The sequence below is a fragment of the Crinia signifera genome, chromosome 1 (assembly GCF_055691185.1).
Source record: "Crinia signifera chromosome 1, ASM5569118v1, whole genome shotgun sequence".
Classification (NCBI taxonomy): Eukaryota; Metazoa; Chordata; class Amphibia; order Anura; family Myobatrachidae; genus Crinia; species Crinia signifera.
The window spans coordinates 309185731-309211362 of NC_139217.1; the positions used below are offsets into that span (position 1 = coordinate 309185731).

Consider the following 25632-nt stretch of genomic DNA (forward strand, 5'->3'; position numbering starts at 1 on the left):
TCCCTTACCCAAATAGCTGCTATCCAAATTATTCCGAAAACCATAGTTTCCAGAATGTAATTTTTTGTTTTGCTATAAGCACTACTGGGGACATCTGTATCTGGCACTACTGGGGACATGATATGTAACTGGCACTACTGGGGACATTTGTATCTGGCACTACTAGGGACATGATATGTAACTGGCACTACTGGGGACATGATATGTAACTGGCACTAAATATGTGAAAGAAAATGATTGCTTGGCATTCAAATTCAGTGTCTGAGATAATACAAAAACTTTGTTTTTTGTTGTGAAACCTTATTTCATGCACAAATAAATAGATTTGTGTGTATTTATGTGTTTGATGTGTAATATACCTTAAGAGACATCATTGAAATATAAATATAATCTAAAATATAGAATAATGTTTTATCCAAAATGCTTCTGGTCCCAAGCATTTTGGATAAGGGATACTCAACCTGTATTATAATAAACATTTGCATGTTTGTTTAAGGGTACATCTAATACAAATCACTGCCTTTTCATAAAATAACGTATTACCACGGTCAGAAACAGCATGTATCACTAGAGGGAAAAAAATTTGTTCCCTGTCCATTTGAGCTGTCCATTTTAACATTGCAGTCCGGTAGGGTGGTGTATTTTCTTTTCTGTCCATGTACTGCCAGAGCACTTCCTTTCCACCCTGCTGCCACTAAAATGAACTGGATAATTTAGCTTTATTCACTGGCTGCATGCAGCTTAATGTACTTACAATGGATTCTCAAACGTACACATCTCCCTTCTCACATGTACTGTTGAATTCATGATAGAACAGAGTGTGCTGAAACTATAGTACAACTGTTTCCTGCTAGACTTAACTCTTTCTTACAGACCTTCTGTGTCTGTACTATAAATATTGTAGAGGTTGGCTATAACAGCTTTAATCAGCAACATTTCTGTACATAAGTGATTTCATCAGGCTATATATATATATATATATATATATATATATATATATATATATATATATATATATAGTGTAGTATGGTATCAATTTAAATTTATAAAAAGTTAAAACAGCTGGGGTTGGGATACTCTGTACTTTTATGAGTATTTTCTTGTGACTGTTGAAACAGACAATTAAGAGCAGGCAGGTAGAGGAGATACAATTTCTGAATCATCCTTCCTTTCCCAACATGGTATTGTCTTCTAAGGCAGTGGTCCATAACTGCGGTCCTCAAGGCACACCAACCAGGCCTTGAGTTCTGCTCTGCTGTTTGTACTGTCAGCTGTGGTCGCTCGGCTCGACCGTCTCTGTACTGTGCTCTGGGCACCTGTACTGCGCTTGGGCCCCAGTCGTTGGCTAGGCTGTCTGCTCCACCCTGGATGCTCAGTCGTCTTTTGTGCAGGCAGCAGTAGAAGTCCAAGATCTGGAGCCGGGTGTGGAAGCGAAGTGGTGTGGCTGTGAGGTTGGAGATTGTGTCCGGGGGAGGGAGGAGATGATTGAGGGCTTTTATGAGTGAAATGAGAGCAGGGTGATTCAGGTAAAGTTGGTTCTAATTAGATTCAACAGGAAGTATGCATGCAGTAAAAACCCAAGTTTTCCACTGTGTCTGAGTCTTGCCAATAGCCAGTGGCGTCACTAGGCAGGTGCGGGGGGTGCGGGCCGCATCGGGTGTCACCAGTCTCTGGGGTGACACCCAGAGCTCTCCAGACGGCCGGTGGTCTCTGTCCCAGGCCTGGCTTAGACAGTCACTCTCAGTCTGACTGACAGCCAGGCCAGGGCAGCATGCTGTGAGTGTGAGCGGCTGCGGCGCACAGACCAGGGGGGGGTTTTGCGGCGCCTGGGCAAGTGCGAGCACCCGGGCCACACACGCACCGCACACACAGCAGGGGAAGGGGGCGGGTTGGCGATGGATGCATGATGCCTCCTGGGCGGCTGGTGGCGTAAGAGCGGGTGCCTCCCCCTCCTGTATGGGGATTGGCCACCACAGGGGACGGAGGAGGGACCTGGCTTGGGCGCGCAGGCTGAGTGAGCCAGCCTGTCACTCAGTGGGGGGGGGGGGGGGGGGGGGGTCCAGGACGCAGCCATTACCTAACCAGCTGGAATGACAATTCACAACTCTGCTTCAGACAACGTTTGAGTGCAGCAGGTGAGGCTTCTGGCACTGTGTGAGGGCATACAGTATCAGTGTCTGGCACTATGGGGGCATATGTGAGTGTAAATGGGCATCATGGTGTCAGGTATCTGGCACTGTGGGGGCATATCTGGCAATGTGGGGCCGGGGCATACAGTATCAGTGTCTGGCACTATGGGGACTGGGGCATATGTGAGTGTAATGGGCATCATGGTGTCGGGTATATGTCTGGCACTGTGGTGGCATATCTGGCACTGTGGGGCCGGGGCATACAGTATCAGTGTCTGGCACTATGGGGGCTGGGGCATATGTGAGTGTAATGGGCATCATGGTGTCGGGTATATGTCTGGCACTGTGGGGGCATATCTGGCACTGTGGGGTCGGGGCATACAGTATCAGTGTCTGGCACTATGGATGCATATGTGAGTGTAAAGGGCATCATGGTGTGGGGTGTAATGGGCAGCATTATGGTATGGGAAATATTGTGTATTAAATAATTACCATCACAGTGTGGGATGTAATGGGCATCATGGTGTGCAGTGTAATGGGCATCACGGTGTGTGGCGTATTGTGTAATTGGCATCACGGTGTGTGGCGTAATGGGCATCATAGTGTGCAGTGTAATGGGCATCACGGTGTGTAACATATTGTGTAATTGACATCACGGTGTGCGGCGTAATGGGCATTATGGTGTGTGCTGTAATGGGCATCACAGTGTGCGGCATAATGTGTAATTGGCATTACAGATAAACAGTGTTTATTGATTTAAGTTGCCTGTAAAAATGCAGGGAAGAACTAAGCTGGACTGATCAATCAATTAATTTATACAGCACTTATATAATACTGGAAGATTGGAATAGGTGCGCTGACACAATCTGCAAGTACAAAAGTACTTCACGGTACAGACCACGCCCCCTTCTGATAGGCCACGCCTCCTGCGCACACAAGCATCCCATCTCCAGCTTCCGTGAAAATTGGGGGGGGGGGGGGGGGGGGGTGACACCATAAGTTACTACACCGGGTGACACCAACCCTAGTGACGCCACTGCCAATAGCCCAACAAAAGCTGGGGACACCCTCTTCCATCTCTCTCTCTCTCTGTAACTCCCTCTCTCTGTTGCTCTCTCTCAATCCCTCTCTCTCCCTCCATCACAAACACTCTCTGCCTCTCTCTCTCTCTTCCTCTCTTGCACCCTTTTTCTCTCTTCCTCCTCCATTCTTTCCATATTTCTCCCTCTATTTTTTAGTTTATTTCTGTTCATTCAGTTTTCTGGCATGGTTTTTGACTTTTTCATTGGTGCCAAGTGTATGCAATTTTTGGATTGTAAGGGTCATTGTTTTTGTATGTTGTTGTGCTCTGCTTCCATTTATGCACTTATGCGAGATTCGCAGCTTACCGAGTCAACTACAATAACCCCCTTGGTATAAATCAGGGAATTGTGTATTGGCACAGATTCAGATCAGTCTAACGAGTAAGCTGTAACCTTTTATTGATTAGATGTTATTAGAACACTAAACTTTTTCTATAAGTTAACTTTAACCTCTGAAAAGAATAGTAGTTGTTTGGGCGTCTAGTTATTTAAATCTTGGATGGAGATAAAGGAAAGAGAGATAAAGGGGGGTATTCGATCTCCCGACGCTATTCCCGACCGGAGAAATAGCGGCGGGGTCCTATTCAATGCTGTCTTTCCTGACCGCATTGAACAGGGTTCTCGGCAGAACGGGCCTGACTTTAGAAGCAGTCAGACCTGTTCTGCCGAGAACGGCCTGGATTGTCAAGCTCCCAGCCGCAGCTCGAAGATCCATGGCCGTATCTTGCGGCCACGCCCCCTTTTTGGCATTCGGCAGATGGGACATTTAATCTACAGATTGCCAGTCGAGCCGGCCAAGAACAGGACAGGGTCACAGCTGTCGGGCCAGCCCGACAGCCGTGATCCAGGATTGAATATCCCCCAAAGAGTTAGCCAGTCAGCTGCTGACATTTTTAAAACACAGCCTGTAACATGGTGGTTAGGAGCTCATTGGCTGGCACTTTATCTCCATCCACTTTATCTGTGGGGCTTTAGGGCTTGATAAATAGACCCCTTGGTCCTTTATGATGCTCAGAAAAGAGTTTTTCCTCTTTGATGGCTTATGTGTATCACATCCATGATTTTGTATGTCTACATTGGGGTTGGGAACCTCTTAATTACCAGCTCACTGAGTGCTTACTGGGTCAAGCTGCATAGAGCCCCAACTGAGCTAGACAATCAAAGTACTTACCTTTTACAAATTTCACAGGTTCAGGGGCTCATGTAGAGGTGGGTGCAAAAGTATTTTACATCCTTTTTTTTTGTAGTCCTAATTTTTGCTTTTTTTCTACTGCTCACACTTATCCCCAATGGTGGTATAGGTGGAACTTTTGCAGTGGTGATATGAAAATGTCTCTATCATAAACTGATGTACTTACATATATTTAATGTAGATGTTTTGCACATTTATTATTTTTACCTATTTTTCTTCACAGATTCTACAGCCATGTGATCTTTTTTTCCAAAGCATTCAATCTAATGGTGGTCCTCAGAAGGTAGACCTCTCCATTAAATCCCTCATGTTAAAGGTAATGTAGGCAATATTTCTTGTGTGTGATTATTTTAGAACATGCACATTCAGGTATGCTTTCTCAACAAACACGTACTGCTCCTGTCCAAGGTCAGTTCACAATGATAGTGTTATTACATTATCATTTGGTTACTAGACTGATTATTATTTTTATTTATTTATTTACCTACCTAGGAAGATGCTCTTACAAATACAAAAAATGTATGTTCCCATTATGTGGAAAATCATATACAGATGTTATTGTATTACTTATTATACATTATATGGAAGGTGTATATTTAAAATGTGACTAATTATAAGGATAGACCCTAAGCCTGTACATTTTTTTTTTTTAAATGTATACAAAATTCCTGTTTTTGAGATGATTCAGATACAAAAAATGATAAAGTCATAACATTTAGTCAATTATTACATGCTCTCTTACACAAGAAGGATATGATGCATTGTGCTGTTACTGTAAAGATTATAAGAAAGGTAACAGCTGTGATCCAACGCTCTCTTGTACAATGTAGATTGATAATATCTGTACAGTGCAAAATGATAATAACAAGATCTAGCTACAGTATATTGCATGTAGAAACACTTTCTGAGTCTCTTGGTTTTATGTAGACTTGTCAATTAAAACTGTATCCGGTTAACGGATATACGATGTTTAGAGCGGCAATGTTATGGTCGACCACGCTTAGTGAAACCCATCTGGTTAGACACCTAAAGATAGTCAACCGCATCTAGATCGTCAGTAACGGATGTTAGATGCCAGTGTTAGAGCGACGGGAGCGTGGTCGATGGTCATATGAGTTTTTCAAGTTTTTTTGTTCTGAATGTCACAAGTTGGCTTGGTTCATAAATAACTATCCAAGTGGATACAGAGTGAGACTGTAAAAGTGTGCCGAGCATAGCGAGGCACCATGCCCAAAGCATAGCGAGCGCAGTGAGCCATGCGGGGGGACACTGTGCACATATACAGTGTCCATGGGGACCCCTGTGACATGTAATTATTGCATCAGTTCTTCCTGACCCTTCTAAATGGAGTGTGTGGTAACTATATGTTTAAAACTTGTAATACCATGGCCGAGTTACATGACAAATGGAATGAGTGGTGCCTGCCTCCTGATAAGTATGGAGCTGGATCGCTGATCCTGCCATTATGTTTTTTTAATCATAATAATATTTTAACTGGCGCTTGTTTTGTTTAAAATACGCACTTAGCAAAAGTAATGTATTCAGTGTATTGCTGGTGTATTCTACATTCCTACTAAACTGTATACAGTTTATATATGTGTTTATTTTTTTTATTTTATTTTGGGGGGGGGGGGGGGGGGGATTTAAAATCTGTGTTAGTGTGCCTTGGGGACAGAGATTGGGAATTACTGCATTAGAATCTCATGGCTAGATCATCAAAAATGTGTTTTTACCAGAGGAAATAAATACACTATTTCAGTGTTTTTCAACCACTGTGCCATGGCACACTAGTGTGCCTTGAGCTGTTCTCAAGTGTGCCCCCAGATCTAGAGATGCCCAAACCAGTTTACAGCCAACACCAGTTCAACTGTTATTTACTGGTCTCTTCTTTTCTTTTCATATAAAAGGCCAATGTATTTTATTTTTGTTAACTGTGGGGACCAGTGTGATTGATATTTATATGGGGGGTTAATAGGTTTGTTTTTTTCCCTTTGTGGGAGCCAATGTGTTTTGCCCTGTGGGAATCTCATGGTGTGCCTTGCCAATTTTAAAATCTTATTTTGTGTGCCGCAAAGTAAAAAGGTTGAAAATCACTGCACTATCTGCATAGACTTAGTAGAAGTTAGGTCGCAGGCCAGTGTTCTCCAGCTTCAAAGCAATTCTACTTGCATTATTTAATTTGCGAATGTTACCACAATTACTAACTATCTGCATAGACTTAGTAGAAGTTAGGTCGCAGGCCAGTGTTCTCCAGCTTCAAAGCAATTCTACTTGCATTATTTAATTTGCGAATGTTACCACAATTACTACGTAAGTCAGTTTTTAAGACCACCACCAAAAGGCGCATCTATTGCTCCGCTAAATTGCAAGAAATAATACTACCTTGACCAAAGATAACCATTCTTCTTCTGGTACTATGTTAACAAATGCCAGCCTTTGGAACTGAGAATGTCACTCTTCAAGGCTTGTTACAGAGTGTTTGGACCCTGGAGAACACACATCTGTTGATAATCATCCTGTAACTCAGATCTGTATTCAATATTCTAGACAGAAGACAAACATTTTTGGGAAGAAGGGCCATCAAGATCTAGATCAGAAAATCTGATAGCTTAGTCAGCAGTGTGCACCAACAATGCTTTCGCCAGGAGAAAGACTAGCTGGGAAGCAGATTTCCTAAGCAGACATTTTTTCCTTATGGAATGACTTTTTATCCAAAATTGGATTGTGGACAGGGGGAGCAAAGGAATGTTGACATACAGCAATGGCATCTGCATTGAGTTATGATCTGGTGCGCTTCTGTTAAATTTTTTAGGTTTTTCTGTTTTCTTTGACACTATTACATATGCTCCATGTCTGTTTCATCTAACTTTCATCTGATCAGTAATTGCATCTGTTGATTTTTTTCATATTACTCATACTATTGTAAAGCGCAACAGAATCTGCTGCGCTATATAAGAAACTGTAAATAAATAAAAAAATATTGGTCTACCCAGACAGTGGGCAGAAAGTGACACCTGCCTCTTTTGACCTGATCTAGTGAGTCCCTTCCTTCACTTGAGTTTATATCAGGTGGCTGTTTAAATCATAAAACTAGAAGGTGCACTTCTTAAATTATTCATTGCCCATTTATAAACATAGTTAAACGGCTTAGGGCAGTGGTTCCCAAACTGTGCGCCTAGGCTCCCTGGGGTGCCTCGGAGCACTTGCAGGGGGTGCCTCGGTTTGGTTGTCCAAATTATTTATGGTCAATGTCATAGGCAAAACCAGAGCTTGTGGCTTCCAGTTTTAAAATATGTGGATAAACAGCAGTGAATTCTGTCCCTCCCCACATAACTGGACCTAAGGATGACATAGAAGCACAACTTATTTAACTTAATATTGTTTTCTTAAATTCTCAGTAGCAAACTTTGCACCTAGGGGTGCCTTGACAAATATTCTGATAATCGAGTGTGCCGTGATGCAAAAAAGTTTTGGAACCACTGGCTTAGTGGGTAGGAGAGTGATCCAGCTCATTAGCTGCTTTTAGCTTCTTATAGGGCAGGCTGCAGCAGAGAACTGTCTACAATATATACTACTTTCCTGGTTTAAAAAGTAATATGGGGTAGACAAAGCGCTGCTGTGGAGAGAGTTTCTGACCTAGAAAATGTCTGAACAGAGCACCATTGGGGAATCCGAGGACCAGAGGTTTGCCCATGTTTGCAAGTGTTTGTTTTGTAAATAAACCTTCATGATTATACGTGTGTGTATAAACCTTTATACACTAGATCACTTAGAAAAGGAGTACAGAATGCTCCGTGTGTATGCCCTGCAGCGGACCCAATGCATGGTCCCGCGCGTCGGTATCGCAAGCAATGGCTTTCCCCTGATAGTGGAGCTTTGCCTATTATTAAAATAGGCAAAGCTCAGCATTAACAATCCACACACAGCATCGCAGTGTGCTGAGCGGGTGTCCCGCTATGTGCTGATTATTCGTGCTGCAGCACCACGCTCTGCGAGAAAAGCTAGGTTGACCCGTGTATACAGGGCTTTAAGTTCCATTATTTGTACATGATGTCATTGTTCTCTACGCATGTTTTCTAGGTTTCCCCAGTGATTATAAACACTGTGATCACAATCACATCAGCACTCTCGTCTCCCAGTAAAGAAACAGTGAGTGAAGAGACCAGTCCAGTTCCACCAGATCTATGGAAAAAGAAGGATTTGAAAGATTTGAAAATGTGGTTTCTTGAAGAGGAAAAAGAAAATGAGAATAAAGCCAGTGAAGCTAACAAGATGGTCTTAACTGGAGAGATGTTAGAGTTGAGCATTGAATCAATTATCGTAACTCTAGAAGCTGGTGTTGGCCACAGAACACTGCCCATGTTGCTAGCTAAGTCCTCATTCAAAGGGAATGTGAAGAACTGGAAGACTCTAATAAATCTTTACTGCCAGCTTGAGCTTGAGGTACGGTTTTTGATAAAACTTTGTAAATATACTGTACCATATGCACAATCAATGAAGAATCACCTGGCTACATCAGAGACAAATCTACAGTCATCAAATCAGAATTTGAAAGTCAAGCTGTGTACACATGGTGCGATTCAGTGACCTATGATATTGATACGATATTGATGCCCATGGGGACCTGACGGGGTACCGGCACATAATGAATTGGGGGGGGGGGGGGGTATTCAAAACATACGTTAAAAATGCCAGCATCGCTCACAGCGACTGTTCTTTTAGTATGAATAAATACAAATACAGCCAAGTCAATTAATTTAAGTTTAGTTAAATACTACACCCGAATTAAGAACATTCGCTGTTAACGTATGTTTTGAAGATTCTATTGGGAGAAAAACATCTACAATAGTACTAGACCATGTACAATACTATAAGACTGTTATGGGTATGTGTTTACCGTATATACTCGAGTATAAGTCGACCCGAATAGAAGCCGAGGCACCTAATTTCACAACAAAAAACTGGGAAAACTTATTGACTCAAGTGGGACCCTCACTCGAGTATAAGCCGAGGGGGGCCTTTTCAGCATAAAAAATGTTCTGAAAAAGTAGGCTTATACTCGAGTATATATGGTACTTTTAGTCAGACAAGCTCTACTTGATCTTCTTGGTGCATGAGGTTTTTGGGTGTTGGGAAAGGAAATGTCACAGGTACTCATTTCTATGGGTGCAGTTAAGTTCAACGCTATGCTGAATAGCACCGATAATACGTTCCTGGAACTATTTAATTAGCCGCATCTCGTCCCGCACTTAATACAGTCTCGTAAGTTACCGCTCCAAAAAGAAAGCTGTTTATTTTGAAGTGAACGGCATTCTATGACTGTCCATTCTTGTCACACTTTTGCTATTTCCTATGTCTACTTGCAAGGAGCATTGTTCACATACATACATTCTGGGTAATATCAGTTAAGCATCTGACATGTTCTATTTTGGGGGAGCATTATTGGATGGTATTTTAGAACAAATAGATAGAGGAGCTTGCTCTGTTTATCCTTCTTGCCCTGCAATTTTTATATAGTATTATCCAGACCAGCTCATCACTAGCAAAGGTACTACTAAGACTGCTATGTGAACACTTGGCTTGCTGGGCACTGATGTATATAGGTCTAACAAGTTACAGGCTTCCAAATAGTTTGTTGAAAAAACAAAGGGAGCTCAGTTTGGATCTGCCCTGGCTACACAAAGGTGTTAGGACATCCTAAGGAACATATACTCTTGCTTAGAGGTTTAACAGTCCTAGGATATGTTAGAAGTTTCTTCCTCTCCAAAAAGACCAACACAAGCATTTCTTAGGAACCACAATAACATGTTAAAAGTGGGGAATCATTATAAAATGGTGTCTATGCTCTACAGGTACATTACTACAATGAAATGTTTGGCGTGTGGGAACCGCTTCTAGAACCTCTGGAAATTGAGAAAAGTGATGACTTCCGGCCCTGGAGCCTTGAAGTTAAGGTATTCCTGATATAAAAATCTATGTGAATATTGTTTCTTTCCTGGCAAGAAAGTATACTGTATGTACTCTCTGTTTAATCTTTGTATTTTACGATTTGAAGAAATGGTTGTAGAATACAAATGTATCCTCATCCTCTATGCAATTGGCAGGGGCAGGGGGGACCGATCACACGGATAACTAACCCCTTTGGAATTGCCCCTGGATGAGGAGCCCGATGGAAAAGTCCAAATCTGCGCAGAAAACATTTTTATACATACAGTTGCATAAGGAAGCATTGCCACTCCTCTCTTAATTAGACCATCCCTAATTGTTTTTGGGAAAACCATAGAATAATCTGCATTTATCAATGAATCCTGCAACCTTTTAATTTCTTGCTTTCCTGTCACAATGCGACCTGTTCGTCTTACATATATACAGTCTCCTGTGACATTACTTATTATATGTACAGAGTTTCCTGGCTCAATACTTACAACACTGTTTACTTTGATAATACTTTTAATTAGTTTATTGGGACATTACTACTTACATGTACACTGTTTCCTGTAATTATGTTTAGAATAAGACTAATGTGTCACAATACTTTTTACATGTACTAGTTTCTCAGGGCACTGCTTGTTACATGTACACAGATTAGTGACAGTGATTTTCCTAAATGTACACAGATTCCTGTTACATTGCGTCTTACAAATATACAATTTTCCGGTATAACAGTTTATATATGTACATAGATTCCGAGGACGTTGCCTTGTTACATGTACATTGATTCCGAGGACATTTGTCTTTGGAGTACACAGATTCATATGACATTGCCTCTTACCTGTACACAGATTCCTAGGACCTTGCCTTTTACATGTACACAGATTCCTGGTACAGAACTTCTTACATGTACACAGATTCCTGAGATATTGCCTCTTACATGTACACAGATTCCTGAGATTTTGCCTCTTACATGTACACAGATTCCTGAGATATTGCCTCTTACATGTACACAGATTCCTGAGATATTGCCTCTTACATGTACACAGATTTCTGAGATATTGCCTCTTACATGTACACAGATTCCTGAGATATTGCCTCTTACATGTACACAGATTCCGGGGACATTGCCTTTTACATGTACACAGATTCCAGGGACATTGCCTTTTACATGTACACAGATTCCTGGTACAGAACTTCTTACATGTACACAGATTCCTGGTACAGTACTTCTTACGTGTACACAGGTTTCTGGACAATATTTCTTAAATGTATTTTTTTATGGGATATTACTACTTACAAATACTGTCGTTTTTGGATAGAATATATAATGATGATTGACAGATAAATTATAACAAAATGTATAGACCACTCTTTTGTGCACATGATAACTGATGTATTATCAATAACCTGTTGGTTTGAAATAAATTGTATTTTAGATGAAAAAGAAATTAAGGAAACAACTTTGTGAAACAGATGGCGAGGAGGAGAACTACAAGATACCGGAATTTCTTACGGCAATAACCATTTTTTCCAAAGACCAGTTAAATATCACACTGTCTAAATGTGGCATGGCAATGCTCAGTAACCTAGGGCAGGTAAGTGACTTGTTAACTTTGAATAGCATTTAAGGAGAAGTATTGTCTTCCAGATTTGTATTTATCACAGTTATAGCTGTGTGTATATTACTATAAGGGAATGAAGGGTATTATTATGATGGAATGGGAGAGAAGCAGTATCAGTGCTATTATGTGTGCTGATACTGCTTCCTCCTTGGAATCAATCCTTAAATGTGTGTTACGTGACTTGGACGACATGCACCCTGTCATTATCAATGCTGCTATCTAAGATAATGTATTGTTGTCGTGGGCAATGTATGAGTTGCCCATTGGACTGACCGTTCTGACATCTGCCGCTATCGATTTTTGTGCTGTCACAGCTCGCAGGGTCAGTACTAAACTGACTCCCTGCACACACTGTTTGCACCTCACTGGGTTTTTTTAGCGAGAGGAAAACGGCGTGTGCGGCCACTAAAACAGCGAGGCTCACGTCTAAATGCAGTGGGCTCCCTGCATTAGCCGTGAGCATTGCTGTTTGGGGGGGATTCTTGCCATCCTGTGACAGCGAGGATTCCCCCAGAACTTAGAATAGGGTGAGTGGCCGGTGCGGGGGTTAAATGGGGAGGATCGCTTGTTTTCGGCAATCCCCGCCGTTTAAGCCCCTCGCAGGCCGCATTGAATACGGCCCAATGTAATTTTAAATGATTAAAGTAAAATAAGGATTTGACTTAATTAAGCATTTTCATTTTTAAGATCCAATGAATCCAAACATCATAGGCTATAAAAATAGTTTTAATTTGACTGTATGCATTGAAGCAATTAACAAAATCGTATTACTTTATGTTGCAGGCATTTGCTGAAGCTGCCAGCCAAACATCAGATGTCTTCAAGAAAGATCAAGCTCCATTTGTGGTTAAAAATTCTCTGGGCCTTCGGGTGTCTGTTTCTCCCAGCGACTCGTTTACAGCATTAAATGTTGACCATGGTTCAAAGACTATAGAATTGGATGACACTGAGACTCTTAATATGGATTATGTCCGTTCCAAAAGCCAGACTGATCAGTTTTCTGCTATGACCAGCCTCAGCAGCAAACATTTCTACATCCAGCTTAGTAAGTCACTCAGTGGTGTATAGTACTGGCCTGCGCCTTGGGGATTTAATGGTGTTGTGGTCTAATAGTGGGAGAAGGAAGGGAATAAATCTTTTTTTGTAGCGGCGCTGCGCGATGAACAAGGTAGCGTCATGAGTCTTTTAGTCACGAGCAAATGTAAGTGGTAGGAGCAGCCAGATTACTGTTATCAATGGCAATAGCCTCTCTGGCCCAACTGCAGCCATGCTGGGATGGGGAGAGACAGGTAAGAGGGTCCCCCTCCTTTTATCAGCCCTGTAATCTTAGTAGCCGGATATAGTATTATGTGTACATATTTTGTGTTTTTAGTGGGATCTGCAACACAGAGAAGTGATGTTCCCCATTTTACACACCAGAAATACATTACATGTATAAGCTTTTATAAATACCTGGCTGTTTGGGTTGGGATGTTGAGATTATGATTTAAAAAAAAAGTTGATTTACTTATGTTTTTAAGGTTAAAGAGTAACATTTAACCTAACTATATCCATCACAAATAACGAGCAAACCATGGTGAGATATGAAAGATATTGTATTTGTTTTAAAGGTGTTATATAAGAGTCTTAAAAGATATATTAAATAACGTTTCAGTTGATCTCCATGTAAATGATAATTGTCTTCCACAATAGCTCCCTGGAATCATTCATCTACTGAAAAGATTTCATTAACCAAAGTAGGGCGAAGTCTTTACAGTGTGAGACACTCTGACTCAGGAGTTGAGCGATATATTGTTTGCCAGATTGATACTGTAGAAGGATCTAAATGTATAACCATACGGTCCCCATTACAGGTATGTATAAAGCAATGGTTTCTAACTTCTTTAAGACAACAGAACAGTTAATAACTTTGTTATACTTACATAATGGAAAAACATTCCCCTGTTACCACAAGTCCTTTGGTAACAACCATCTGTATATTGCAGTCATATTGCACTACAATAATCCCCGGTGGTCACATACTCACTTCCATGAGCCTCTACAGATGCATACACGCATACACACTATCATGAACCCTTAGAGTCACATACTCACTACCATGTGCCACTGCAGTCACCTTAATACCTTGAACCCTTGCATTCACATTCTAACTACTGTGGACCACTGCAGTCATATATTCTCTATTAGGAACTCCTGCAGTCACCTACATATTACCATGAACCCATGCTGTCACATATGCACTACTATTAACCCCTGCTGTCGGTATTCCAATAGCTCTCATAACATTATATTATCTTTTGAGCTTACAACCTCGCTGTGGTTATAATTGCTCATGCCATTCTGTGTCTTACACATACTCCTCTCACAGCCATTTTGAATCCAGGTCCCAAATGTTTACAGATCTGCTGAAATAATTATGTTACCTGTCTTAATAAATGTGCAGTCTGTGACCCTGATATTATGACCACCTTTCTGCATTGTTGATGCCTTACATATGTTGGTTTTTTTTTGATTGCAGATAAGAAATCACTTTTCTATTGCTTTTGAAATTTATCATGATGACACCTATTTGGGGACTGCTGAACCAGAAGATGACTTTAACATCCCATTGTCATCCTACAGGTACACTAGAAAGAAGCGTTCGTGTTGAAAGCAAACTAGCACTACTCGTTTGTGTTAAGACAGCTATTATATACTCTTTAATTTGAAAGGAACAGATTCAGTTAGTGACAGAACCTTGGAGGCTAAAGGCTCATACACACAGGGTGATTTTGCCTAACCTATATGCTGAGCGATGTAGGCTAGGGAAATCTTGAGCTTCCCTGTGGCTGGATCGCCCATACACTCATGTAATGTGTGTATGGGCAATCTGTGCTAACCAGTTTCCTGAAGTATACGCTTATCTCTTGCAATCTCTTGGTTATGCCCAATGGCACGGGATTGTGCATTGGGTCCTACACATCAGGCACATAAGATTGTCAGATAAATTGACCCAATCCACCTGAATTGGGTCAAATCTGACAAAATCTTACTACATCTGCTCGATGTGTCTGACATCACAACTGGGCAGGCATTTGTAATTGCCCACCCCAGGTTGAGATGTAATATCACCAGCAGCAACTGAACATGGGGTCGGTGGGTATACACAGCCAGATGCACCAGTGTAGATATATTGGGAACCGGCTGTCTTGCAGAGCCGACGAGTTGTTGATCACAGACATATTGTGTGCAAACATCCTCCGTTCCGCAGATGTTATAATGCCCAGTGGACATTTGGAATGGATGACTTACCATACTGAGCATGCACTCCCCCCCCTTTCCTTACCACGTTAATGATAAATGGGGGCATAAGGTTACTCCACCAAGTTTGGGCTGCAAGTAAATGTCCCTCTTTTGGCACATGGAAGGCTGGATCTCCCCCTTCCTATAATATAGAATATAATGTGCCTATACCCAACAGGTACTGTAACTTACCTGCTTGTCCTGTTCCTTGGCAAGCTTTCTCTGCTCCGCTGTACCTGTAGGGTGGACCCACAGGGAATACCCGGTGTTGTAACTTACCAAGACAGCAGAGGCACACTTTGTCCACCAAGGAGCTCCTCCTATCCCTACATCATACCTTTTGAACAGAGTACTCATCACAGGGGACATCACTGTCCTGAGGATCACCCCCTATATGTTAGACCATTAAGCGTCTATTTAACAAGGACTCTGGGTTGAAATTGTTAAGCGACTCTAATCCTAAAATACCTCTATACGTAATTACTGTCTATTTTATTGTGCATTGTCGCTATTCACGATTAACAAGTATTAAAATATGAGGTAGCAAATATTCAATTAATATTTTGCCCATATCAGTGATTTACCATAATACCACAACAGTGTGACTGCATTATTGTTATTAAATATTTATTAAATCTGTTATATATTTGTATGTAATTTGACACACCTTTATTTTCGCTTTGCAAATTAATAAAAGTTAAATTTGAACTCAATCACTCCACACCATTACATTCACAAAGCGTGCCCCAAAAAACCTTCTGTATGTTCTCTTCCAGTCATCCTATTGGCTCTTCTTTTCAGTTATAGCGCTGAACATCTTTGGGAGCACCAACAACCAGATACCGCCAGTATTTACCAACAGATGCGGTGCCTAAGTTGGTTCTACCTAATTGTCTAAACCTATAAATAATTTTTTTTTACCTTATCCCAGTGGTTCCCAAACTTTGCGCCTAGGCTCCCTGGGGTGCCTCGGAGCACATACAGGGGTGCCTCGGTTTGGTTGTCCAGAACCAATTCAAATTATTTATGGTCAATGTAATAGGCAAAATCAGTGCTTGTGGCTTCCAGTTTTTAAATATGTGGATAAACAGGAGTTCTGTCCCTCACCACATAACTGGACCTAAGGATGACATATAAGCACAACTTATTTAATTTCATATTGTTTTCTGACATTCTTGGTAGCAAACTTTGCACCTAGGGGGGTGCCTTGACAAATATTCTGATAATCTAGGGTGCCGTGATGCACAAAAGTTTGGGAACCACTGCCTTAGCCTGTGCCAACCCTTCCATATATAGTTGAACTACACATCCCAGCATGCCCTGCAACAGTTTTAGAATGGTCAAATAGCAAAACTGTAGCAGGGCATGCTGGGATGTGCAGTTCAACAACAGCTGGATGGGCCGAAGGTTCCCCATCACTTCTTTAGAAGGATGCAATGTGGTTTCTGCTGTAAAGATCAAGCACTATGCTGTCTTACATAAAACTAAAACACACATAAAACAGTGCATAACCTGTGACTGGCCTGAATTGAAAGATAATATTGGGCTCATATTGCAATTAGAGGAAATTATTACATGTAAAAAATGTAAGTATGGGAATTACTGGAGGAGGGATGATATGAAGAAGGCATTTTACTTGGTCCCTTCTGCCCTCACTGTGCAGTATAATATATTATGGTCTAATATCATTCCAATAGGAACAAAAATGATAAGATTTGATATGCTAAGTAAAGCGCTGCGGAATCTGTGTGCGCTATATAAGAAACTGTTAATAAATAAATAAGGGTGTGGGGCCCTAATCCACAATGTGAAGAAATAAAGATAATACAATTACATTGGTGTTAATGGTGGTACTTGTTTCCTAGCACGGCGCCAGCGATTAAAATTGTATCCATCGGGTCCTAAAAAATTGCGTTGATCGCATCGCATGCAACCAAATCGCATGCGATGCGATCAACGCGATTTTTACATTGGAGCCAATGTAAAATGGTCCCTGGGACCCGATTTTACATTAGGCCCAATGTTAAATGCCCCCCAGACCCCAATTTTCTTTGTATCCCCACCCTGATGGGTCAAATGCCCCCCATTGTTAACGCCACCCCACGATGAACGCCAACCCGAAGCGTGGCGAGTGCAGCGAGCCCGTGAGGGGCGGCGTTACGCGTCCTCCAACCTTTTCATACCCCCACTATCCACTAAATCGGGTCCATTGGGCCATTTAACATTGTTCTCTATGTAAAATCGGGTCCATCGCATCGGTCGCATTGTATGCCATTATAATGGCATACAATAGACCTGATTTTACATAGGAATTTAACATTGAATACAATGCATTCAATGTTAAATCGCGTCGGTCGCATCGCATGCCGTTATAATGGCATGCGATGGACGCGATTTTTTAATTGTCGGGAAAAAGGTTAAAAATTGCCCTAAAATCGCGTCGGTCGCGTCCATCGCATACCTTAACTTAAGGTATGTGATGACCCACGATGGGCGCCGTGCTAGGAAACAAGTACCAAAATATTAAATTAAGAAACTTGTGCTTACATGTCATCCTTAGGTTTACTTAGGTAGACAGTTACAGTAAGTGTTGGTTGGCAAGGTTGAGCTTCTGTTTGGCCACATAATATATGATTCCCAAACTGATCACATTAGCCATACATAACTGGGCCACCAATCTCTAGCACAACTAGGGTTACCACCTAGTCCCTTTAATTCCGGACACATATTAATTACACAGGTTCTGTGGCTGGCTGACTTCAAGACTCCACTTCACCTGATTTTAAACTGCCACAGAACCTGTGTAATTAACATGTGTCCGGAATTAAAGGGACTAGGTGGTAACCCTAAGCACAACTGCAATTGCCTCGTGGCATCCTAGGTGTCAAGGCACCCATTTTGGTAAACACTGGACTCAGGGGCAAACGTAGGATTTTTAGAAGGGGGTTTCCAGAGAGGGGCGGAGCAAAGCACGGAGCTGGACACTTAGGTGACCCAGTATATGCCGGAAAGTTTAGATATCCAAGAGAGGATATCAAAAAAAGACTCCCGGGTGGGGCACAGCCTTCTAATGAAAATGAATTACTGTTAATACAATCTTTATTAGTTAAAACATGGCCCTATTTGCGGGTCAAGAGAAGACAAACAACAATACAGACAAACAGATAACACATATAAGTAAAATACGTGAGAAAGTAGTGAAATATTATTTAAGAGTAGGTCTGTCTGGGGATTCCGCGGAGAAAATAATCCAATAAATCACAGTATATACATCTACACGTGTAGAATCCTATTAGACAGTGGTAAGCCTCAAATACCAATCAATATTAAGAGAAAAAAAAAATGTCAGAATCAGCTAAATTCAATTAGTAGTGGTGTTCCTGTAGGTGACTGAATGATCTGGACTGGGTATATCTGTGTTGCTGGTATCTGGCAGTATAGTATAGCTATAGAGACACCTGAGTATGGGTATGCTAAGGAAGTCGCTGCTGCCTGTGCATGTGACGTAAATCAGTGAATGCGCAGTTGAGCGGACTTCGAGAGCGTCACAGGTGTTAGAATGTAGATGAGGGAGTTTCTGCTGTTTCTAGGGGTGACCTGTCTGGCTCTGTTATACAATGTACAGCGCAGAGTCAGATCCAGGGTCCCCCAAAAATGAGAGAACCCCTGTTAATACCGATATTATATGACCAAGGAGACAATAAGTGGAAAGCGCAGGTTACGTAATGTGTCCGTAACCTGCTTACCCTTTATACCTAACTGCGTGCGAACAAAACGTAGCGCAGCGCAGCGTACAGTCTATTGTATGTTATACACCAAGAACCGATACCTTAATAAGAGATCCTTTCGCAGGACTTGTCTCCAATCGTGAGAATATACCTTAAAGGACAGAGTCCGCAATGTAAGGACAGAGTCCTTAATGTACCTTATCGCTATTATGCGAATAACTAGACACGACCACGGAATAGAAATAAGGAGGTTAGAACTCCATAAAGAGATTGTATTAAAGTCCCTAATGGACAAAAGGGGGTTACAGAATTAAGAATAAACAGGTATAACAAGTGATACAATACAATAACAATGAATACTAAACACTCTCTGCTAAGGGGAAAGAATACAAATACAAGACACAATCAGCCAACAATAACTACAAGGATAAATACTGTGATAAATGCAACCGTTTACCGTGGTCATCTAGTATGTGAAAAGCAGTCCGGTCAGAGCTCACTATCGTTCAGGAATGAGCGATAGTCCGGTAGGAAGGTCCAGGGAAAGTAGTTGTGCCGAAAAGACCCTGTCTGCTCTGTGTCGCCTATCTTATAGGGTCAGAAGGGGGAGGTCAAAGGCCATTCTCATTGGCCAGAGATCATATGTCCGGTCCACTGCAATTGGAGGTTAGACGCTGTACCTGGTCTGACCAGGTGCAGGGGAGTGAACTTTAAGAGTCCTTTGTTTGGTGGTTTCGGCGTCAGCAAGGATAAGAACCGGTTTGAGCTAGTTTCCTTTGTTAACTACTTACAACAGAAACTGTCTCTGGAATATGGATTTAGTCCATAACTATCGGACAGTGTACATTGCGAAATATTCGCAATGACCGGAATACTTTGCATGATGAGCTGAGCGGAACGGTACTAAACACGATACAGACAGCTGTGTGCAGGGCTAACTAAGCTATGTGTGGCGTTCTAAACCTTTTAACTATATTTCCTTTCGTGTAAGTGTGTTATTATGAATTTATGTGTGATAGTATGTCTACTCTTCTGGTCCACATTGTCACACATACTCGGGTATGGAACTTTATTTGCGCAACTCTGCGAACCAAAATGGCGGCCATACTATCACAAAATGGCGTGTGTGTACCTAGACTTCCACAGTCCACCCTTTAACAGTAAATATAAAACTGTTACATTACAAAATATTTCACACGACAAGACAGAAATTCATAATCCTAACAGAGAAATTGGGATACATGAAATAAACATATAAGGGGAGTAAACCATCTGCTCTCGGCCGATCCAGGATCATGGATAAACGATGGGCCGCATTTATCGAACAATCTACTCAGGGTCACGAAGGATAATGTACAATTTTTGGGATAAAAATAAAAACAGGGGTGGTTACAACATATACACGTTCTTCAGATATGGCATCCTTTGGTAGGTATTGTTTGTGACAACAGACTCTTGAACTCTTTGTTGTCTCTCTTTTTGATATGCTTTTAAGTATGATGGTATTAAAACATCCGGTCCTGGGTAAGGTGTCAAGTTTATAGATTCTACCTTGACCTAAGCTGGGATGGGTAACACACTCTCAGAACTCTGTATCGTCCGTCCAATGCCTGGCAGCAGGGCGGCGGCGGTATCCTTGATTTGGAAGATGAGAACGGATAGTGGGGGGGGAAAGACAAGAATAGGACCCACAACAGTAGAGAAAACTGAGAAAGGAAAAATTTTGTTAGTGATCCTTTCAACCTGTTACCAGTGGGGTGTGTCACAGTCCCTTTTGTAGCTTGTACAGGTTGCTTGACCTTAGCTGCTCTCCAGTCCTCCCGAAATGGTGCCTCTTAGCGATTTCTTTCTTTCGCCCTCGAGTGTAAGGACCTTCTGGTTTTCAGTTCCTTTGGCAGTAGGACGAACGTACCCGAATCTCTCTCTCTGCGACTTTGTTATTGAGGTAGTGCTGGTCAACAAGATTTTGGGGTGGTTTTTTCCAAAGGTCTATCAAGCAACCTGTATATGGCAAAGCAGGGGAAACAACAACAACATCTCCTGGTTCATGGTTATGACAGTTCACAACAGGTGTCAACAAAGTCCTTTTGCTGCAGTTTTCCAGGTGTGGATACATCACTTGCATTTGTGGTCTAGGATCTTCTTGTGGGATTACCATAACCTGTGGCTGCCCGCCAAGCAATGTTTCGATGGGGACAAATTTTGGTGGGGTTCTGAGAGTGATTCTACTATTACAAAAGGAGTTTTATGGGGTGTACCATCAGTCCCTAAAGGTTCACACATGACTTAAACCTTTTATATATATATTTGCATACTCAAGGGTGCTTCTGGGCTGCCATATCTATACACACAAACGTCAACACCTACATATATATATACATAAAAAACTAATAATAAATAAATAACTATAATGATTCTAGAGTGGACTGTGCAAAGCCAATTTTTTTATTACCTGCAGAGGATCCTGCTGGAGGAGGGATGTGGAGATGGCTCTGTGGGAACAGCCGTTGCAGTTTCTTTCCTCCAGACAAGTAAGGCATGATTCTGTCGTCTTACCTGTCTGTGGCCACACCAGTAATTTCGGACTAATTTTTCCACATACCTTCCCTGTCAAGACAAGTCAGGCCATGGGCTATCTCTGTCCTGACAGTTTGGCATGTTCTCAGAGTCACTGGTTTTCCTTGTCCATCTTTCTATTCCTGTCCACATCCCTTCGGCTTCCAGACTGCTTCTCCTGCAGGGGACACAAATCTTGTATTACTATGTGAATATACTGACATTTATAGGGGGAACACAAACATTATCCGCAGAGCGCATGGCTCACCCAGCTGCCTTGCCAGCATGTTCATTATCAAGTGACACTGAATCCTCATTGAGGATGTGGTTTTTACACTTGATAACAGCCACTCTGTCCGGCAGCTGTATGATTGTCAAGAATCTTTTAAACTTACAACGCTTGCGCCACTGGAGTGCCAGCTACTGAAACAGAACATCTGAGGCGCCATAGGGCCTAAGATCTTTTGTATTACCCCAACAAACATACTTGGAGTCGGCATGAATATTGACTGTTTTTTTTTTTTTCTCTCAGTTCGCAGTACTATTAATGAGACTGCTGCTGCTGAGTGAGATGTCCAATGGGTTCAGCCTCTACTATGCCTTTTCCATCTATTACAGTATAGCCAGTGTACAATTTTCCCTCTCGGTGTTGTGGAAAGAACGAGAAAAAAAAAAAAAAATGAATTACCTCTTCCAATGGGTTGTTACCACCCTTTGGGGGCATGCTGCAAAGGTCTGATTCAAACATGTCATGCAATCATATTCATCTCGGCTCCCACTAAATTCCACTATTCCAGCAACCTCAGCACCACTCCACCCTTTGTGCCTTAGTGGGCACACCTGGTAAGAGTGTTGCTGGGTTTACAATATTACCCATTTTTCATGGTAACATCAATGCAAGTTCCCATTTAGTGAACTTGGCTGATGAATATTTTTCACATGTTTTGGCAGAATTTTAGGAGTGTCCAGACTATACGAGGAGCATAAACAGTTAAAACACACCCCAACACCACATTCTCAGTTTTGTTTACCAGTAGTGCTATGGCAACTACACTGTGTAGACAAATATGAAGTGCTTAAGTAATAGGGTTTTAATTGTACACTGCAGTACGACATTGGTCAGGCTGGCATCACCAGGTTTCTTACGTCACTATATCTGTCGCCCCCTCAGCAGGTCTAATACTCTAAATCACATGGTCTCTTGTGTCAGTTTTACCCATGGCAAAAAGCTGTAATCAGGCCTGTTTCTCCTTCTTTATTGTCCACATCTGTCTGTGAAGACATGGGTATTGTGATTGCACCTATTTATATGTAAATGCGTTTTACAACCCTTTTCATTCTTTGTAGAAGGGAAATGCTTTGTGTATTACTTGGACTGCTTTTCACAAGATGGTGGCTGTGGTTGCCCTGGGTAACATTAGGAGTAATGCTTACAGTTATTGGGACTTTGTTCAAAATTTACTGAAAAATATCTATATTGTGACTACTTGCTTTACAGGGTACCGCATATTCACAATGGTATTTCTCTGCTGGGGGTGCGACAGATTCTTCGAACTGTTTTTCTATGATTTGTGGGTCTCTGGAACAGAAGGGTAGGGGAAGGAGAAAAAATTGGAAAAAGAGAGAGAGAAAAACTCAAAAAAAAGGTAGAAGATATTAATGACAGTAATGTGTACATTTATTTTCAACAGAAACATTTTTCTTTTATTTTGAGGACGCCAGGATTTAGCACTATGGGGGAATTGGCTCTCAACTATTTGGTTCTTACCCTTTTCAACTCCTGTTCTGCTTCTTAAGCCCTCCCTTTCTTTCTGTTTCCCAGTGTGGTTGTGACTATGGGCTGTGTCTAGGGGTATTTAGCTAAAAGTTCTCTTTTGGGAACCTTGTTATTTCACTGGGTATTTTCCCAGCTCAACCTCAGGTTTCGAATGGTGAAGCTGTACTTTGGGGCGCTATACTTTCTGTTTTTAACAGGGTTTCTATTGAAGCTATGGTTGCCATTGATCCTGTGTCCTTCCCATCTTTAGTTCAAAGGGAACTCGGTATTTGTGCTGTAGTTTTTAGCTACCTTAGATGGATTTGACTCTATAACAGTGGAATACAACATTAGCCTCTGAGGACTGTCCAGCATATCTTGCACTTCTTGTGTAAGATTTCTAGGAGTGTCCAGAAATACCCCATCAGGGGTGCAATAGATGACACATCCCATTTTACATAGTAAATCTCTACCCAGGAGGTTAGTCGGGCCGCTGCAGCCAACAGAAAAGAGTGTTTGGTATGCAGAGGCCCGCTTGTAACATCTGCTGGTTTCGTCAGTGGGTAATGCTGTATTTTTCCTGTTACCCCAATTGCTGCTACTAATTGCTTGACACAACCTAGACCAGGAGGGAATGTTGTTAACGGGTTAGGTACAAAAAACTTTATATTTAAACTATTCCACTTACCCATATCTGAGGCTCCTCCCTAAGGTATTGAATTAGTCTAACTGGTTGTAGGATGCAGGTATGACCTGCTTCCTATTGTCTGACCTGGGTTGCCCTCAGCACAGTGTCAGTCATCAGATGGGGAGGAGGCATGTTGCGTGACCTGTCTGTCTCCTCCCATTGTCTAGGGGCTGGGTATCTCCGTGTCTCACCTTTGTGAGATTCCCATTCTCGCTTATGTGTCTTGATAACTCCTGGGGTTTCCTGACCTACAATGAGCTGAGTAATGACCTTTCCTATTGCAGTTGTAACAGATAATTGGCTTTCTACCTGTGTCCCTGGTGTTTCGTTGGTAGGCAGCTTTGTTTGGGGCATTAGTAAGGGCTTGGATGCTAACCATCATCAGTTTGTCAGTTTGCAGTTCCCTGTGCTTCTTAATGTTGCGGTCGTGGTCCATAGCAGATTCCCGTAGGGCGTCTACTGTCATTCCACGCCAATTTGGAAAGGAAGTTTGGACTCTGGCTCTCAGGTTTTCGTTAAGCCCTTCCACCAGCACAGACACAATCAGCTCCCTCAAGTGGGGGTCGTCCTTAGGTTTATAGACACCAGTGTATTTTGATACCGCCATCAAACTCCGGTTGAAATATTCGCTAGCTACTTCACCATCTTTTTGTTTGATAGTGAATATCTTGCTATATTCCACTGCTGCAGGAAAATACACTCCCAACTGTAAGTTGATTTGGCGTATATTTTCCTGGTTGATGTCATCATTTATCTCCTTGTCCACTTTCAATCCACTATCCTGAATGAATTTCAGGATGTCAATGTGAGTGGGGAGACAGGCCCTCAACATGATTCTCCAATCCTTGTTGGTGGGCTCATCAGAGTTTCCCAGATCCCTTACAAATTTCCGGCACAGAGCCAGATTTTTCCTAGGATCAGGGAAATCTGTAATGATGGACCGCAGCTCTAACCGTGTCCATGGGTTTAGCATGGTCATCTTTCTGGTAGGTATCACACCCTCTCTGTCTGCCTTACCATAGGGAACCTCCAGTGTGCGTACAGGGTATGTTTGTACCACCTCTGCATTACTGGGACCTGCTTGGGAGTCGTCTGTGTCTGTGCTGTGTAGTGCATCCTTACCTGAGTCCACTTCTATGCCGTTGGCACCAGCTGCCTCCTCCTCCTGTGCTGGAGCCCCAGCAGTGGGTTGAGCTTTACCCTCAAGCATATTAAGTGCATGGGAGACGGCCAGTGCCAACAGCTGCTCGTTTTCCTCTCGGGTTTCCTTATAAGGGGATAAAACAGGATACAAGTTAGTAACTGTTGCATTATTACTTAGGTCTTTCTTATGAGACATTAACCCCTTCGGCACATATGGGGGTGGGGGAGCTGATTCTATTGCGGCAACGGTTGCATTTTTATTGTGGCTGATTGTGTCCGGTATTGCCAGACCTTTGATTCCCCATTGTTCCTGTCCTTCCTTCTGCCACAATTTAAGAATATCTATATGCTTCACTCTCTCCTTACGACTGGAGAGTAGGCATATTTCATCTTTTACTGCCGATAAGATTTCTGGATCGAAGCTACCAACACTGGGAAATTCTAACTTGCTGCCTTGTGTCATTTTTCTCCATTTATTTTGGTAAACAACTGCGAGTTCACCGTGCTTCTTGCACATAAT

General features: G+C 42.0%; 1 protein-coding gene across 1 annotated transcript in view; it reads left to right on the top strand.

The window, feature by feature from the left end:
* The window catches only part of VPS13A (vacuolar protein sorting 13 homolog A), a 226647-nt gene that overhangs the window by 109888 nt on the left and 91127 nt on the right, over nucleotides 1-25632 (top strand). The window contains exons 40-46 of the mRNA XM_083186138.1: nucleotides 4627-4719; nucleotides 8484-8846; nucleotides 10256-10357; nucleotides 11774-11932; nucleotides 12743-13004; nucleotides 13652-13812; nucleotides 14478-14581. Coding sequence (XP_083042264.1) covers nucleotides 4627-4719; nucleotides 8484-8846; nucleotides 10256-10357; nucleotides 11774-11932; nucleotides 12743-13004; nucleotides 13652-13812; nucleotides 14478-14581 — 1244 coding nt within the window. The remainder of the gene's footprint in view (nucleotides 1-4626; nucleotides 4720-8483; nucleotides 8847-10255; nucleotides 10358-11773; nucleotides 11933-12742; nucleotides 13005-13651; nucleotides 13813-14477; nucleotides 14582-25632) is intronic.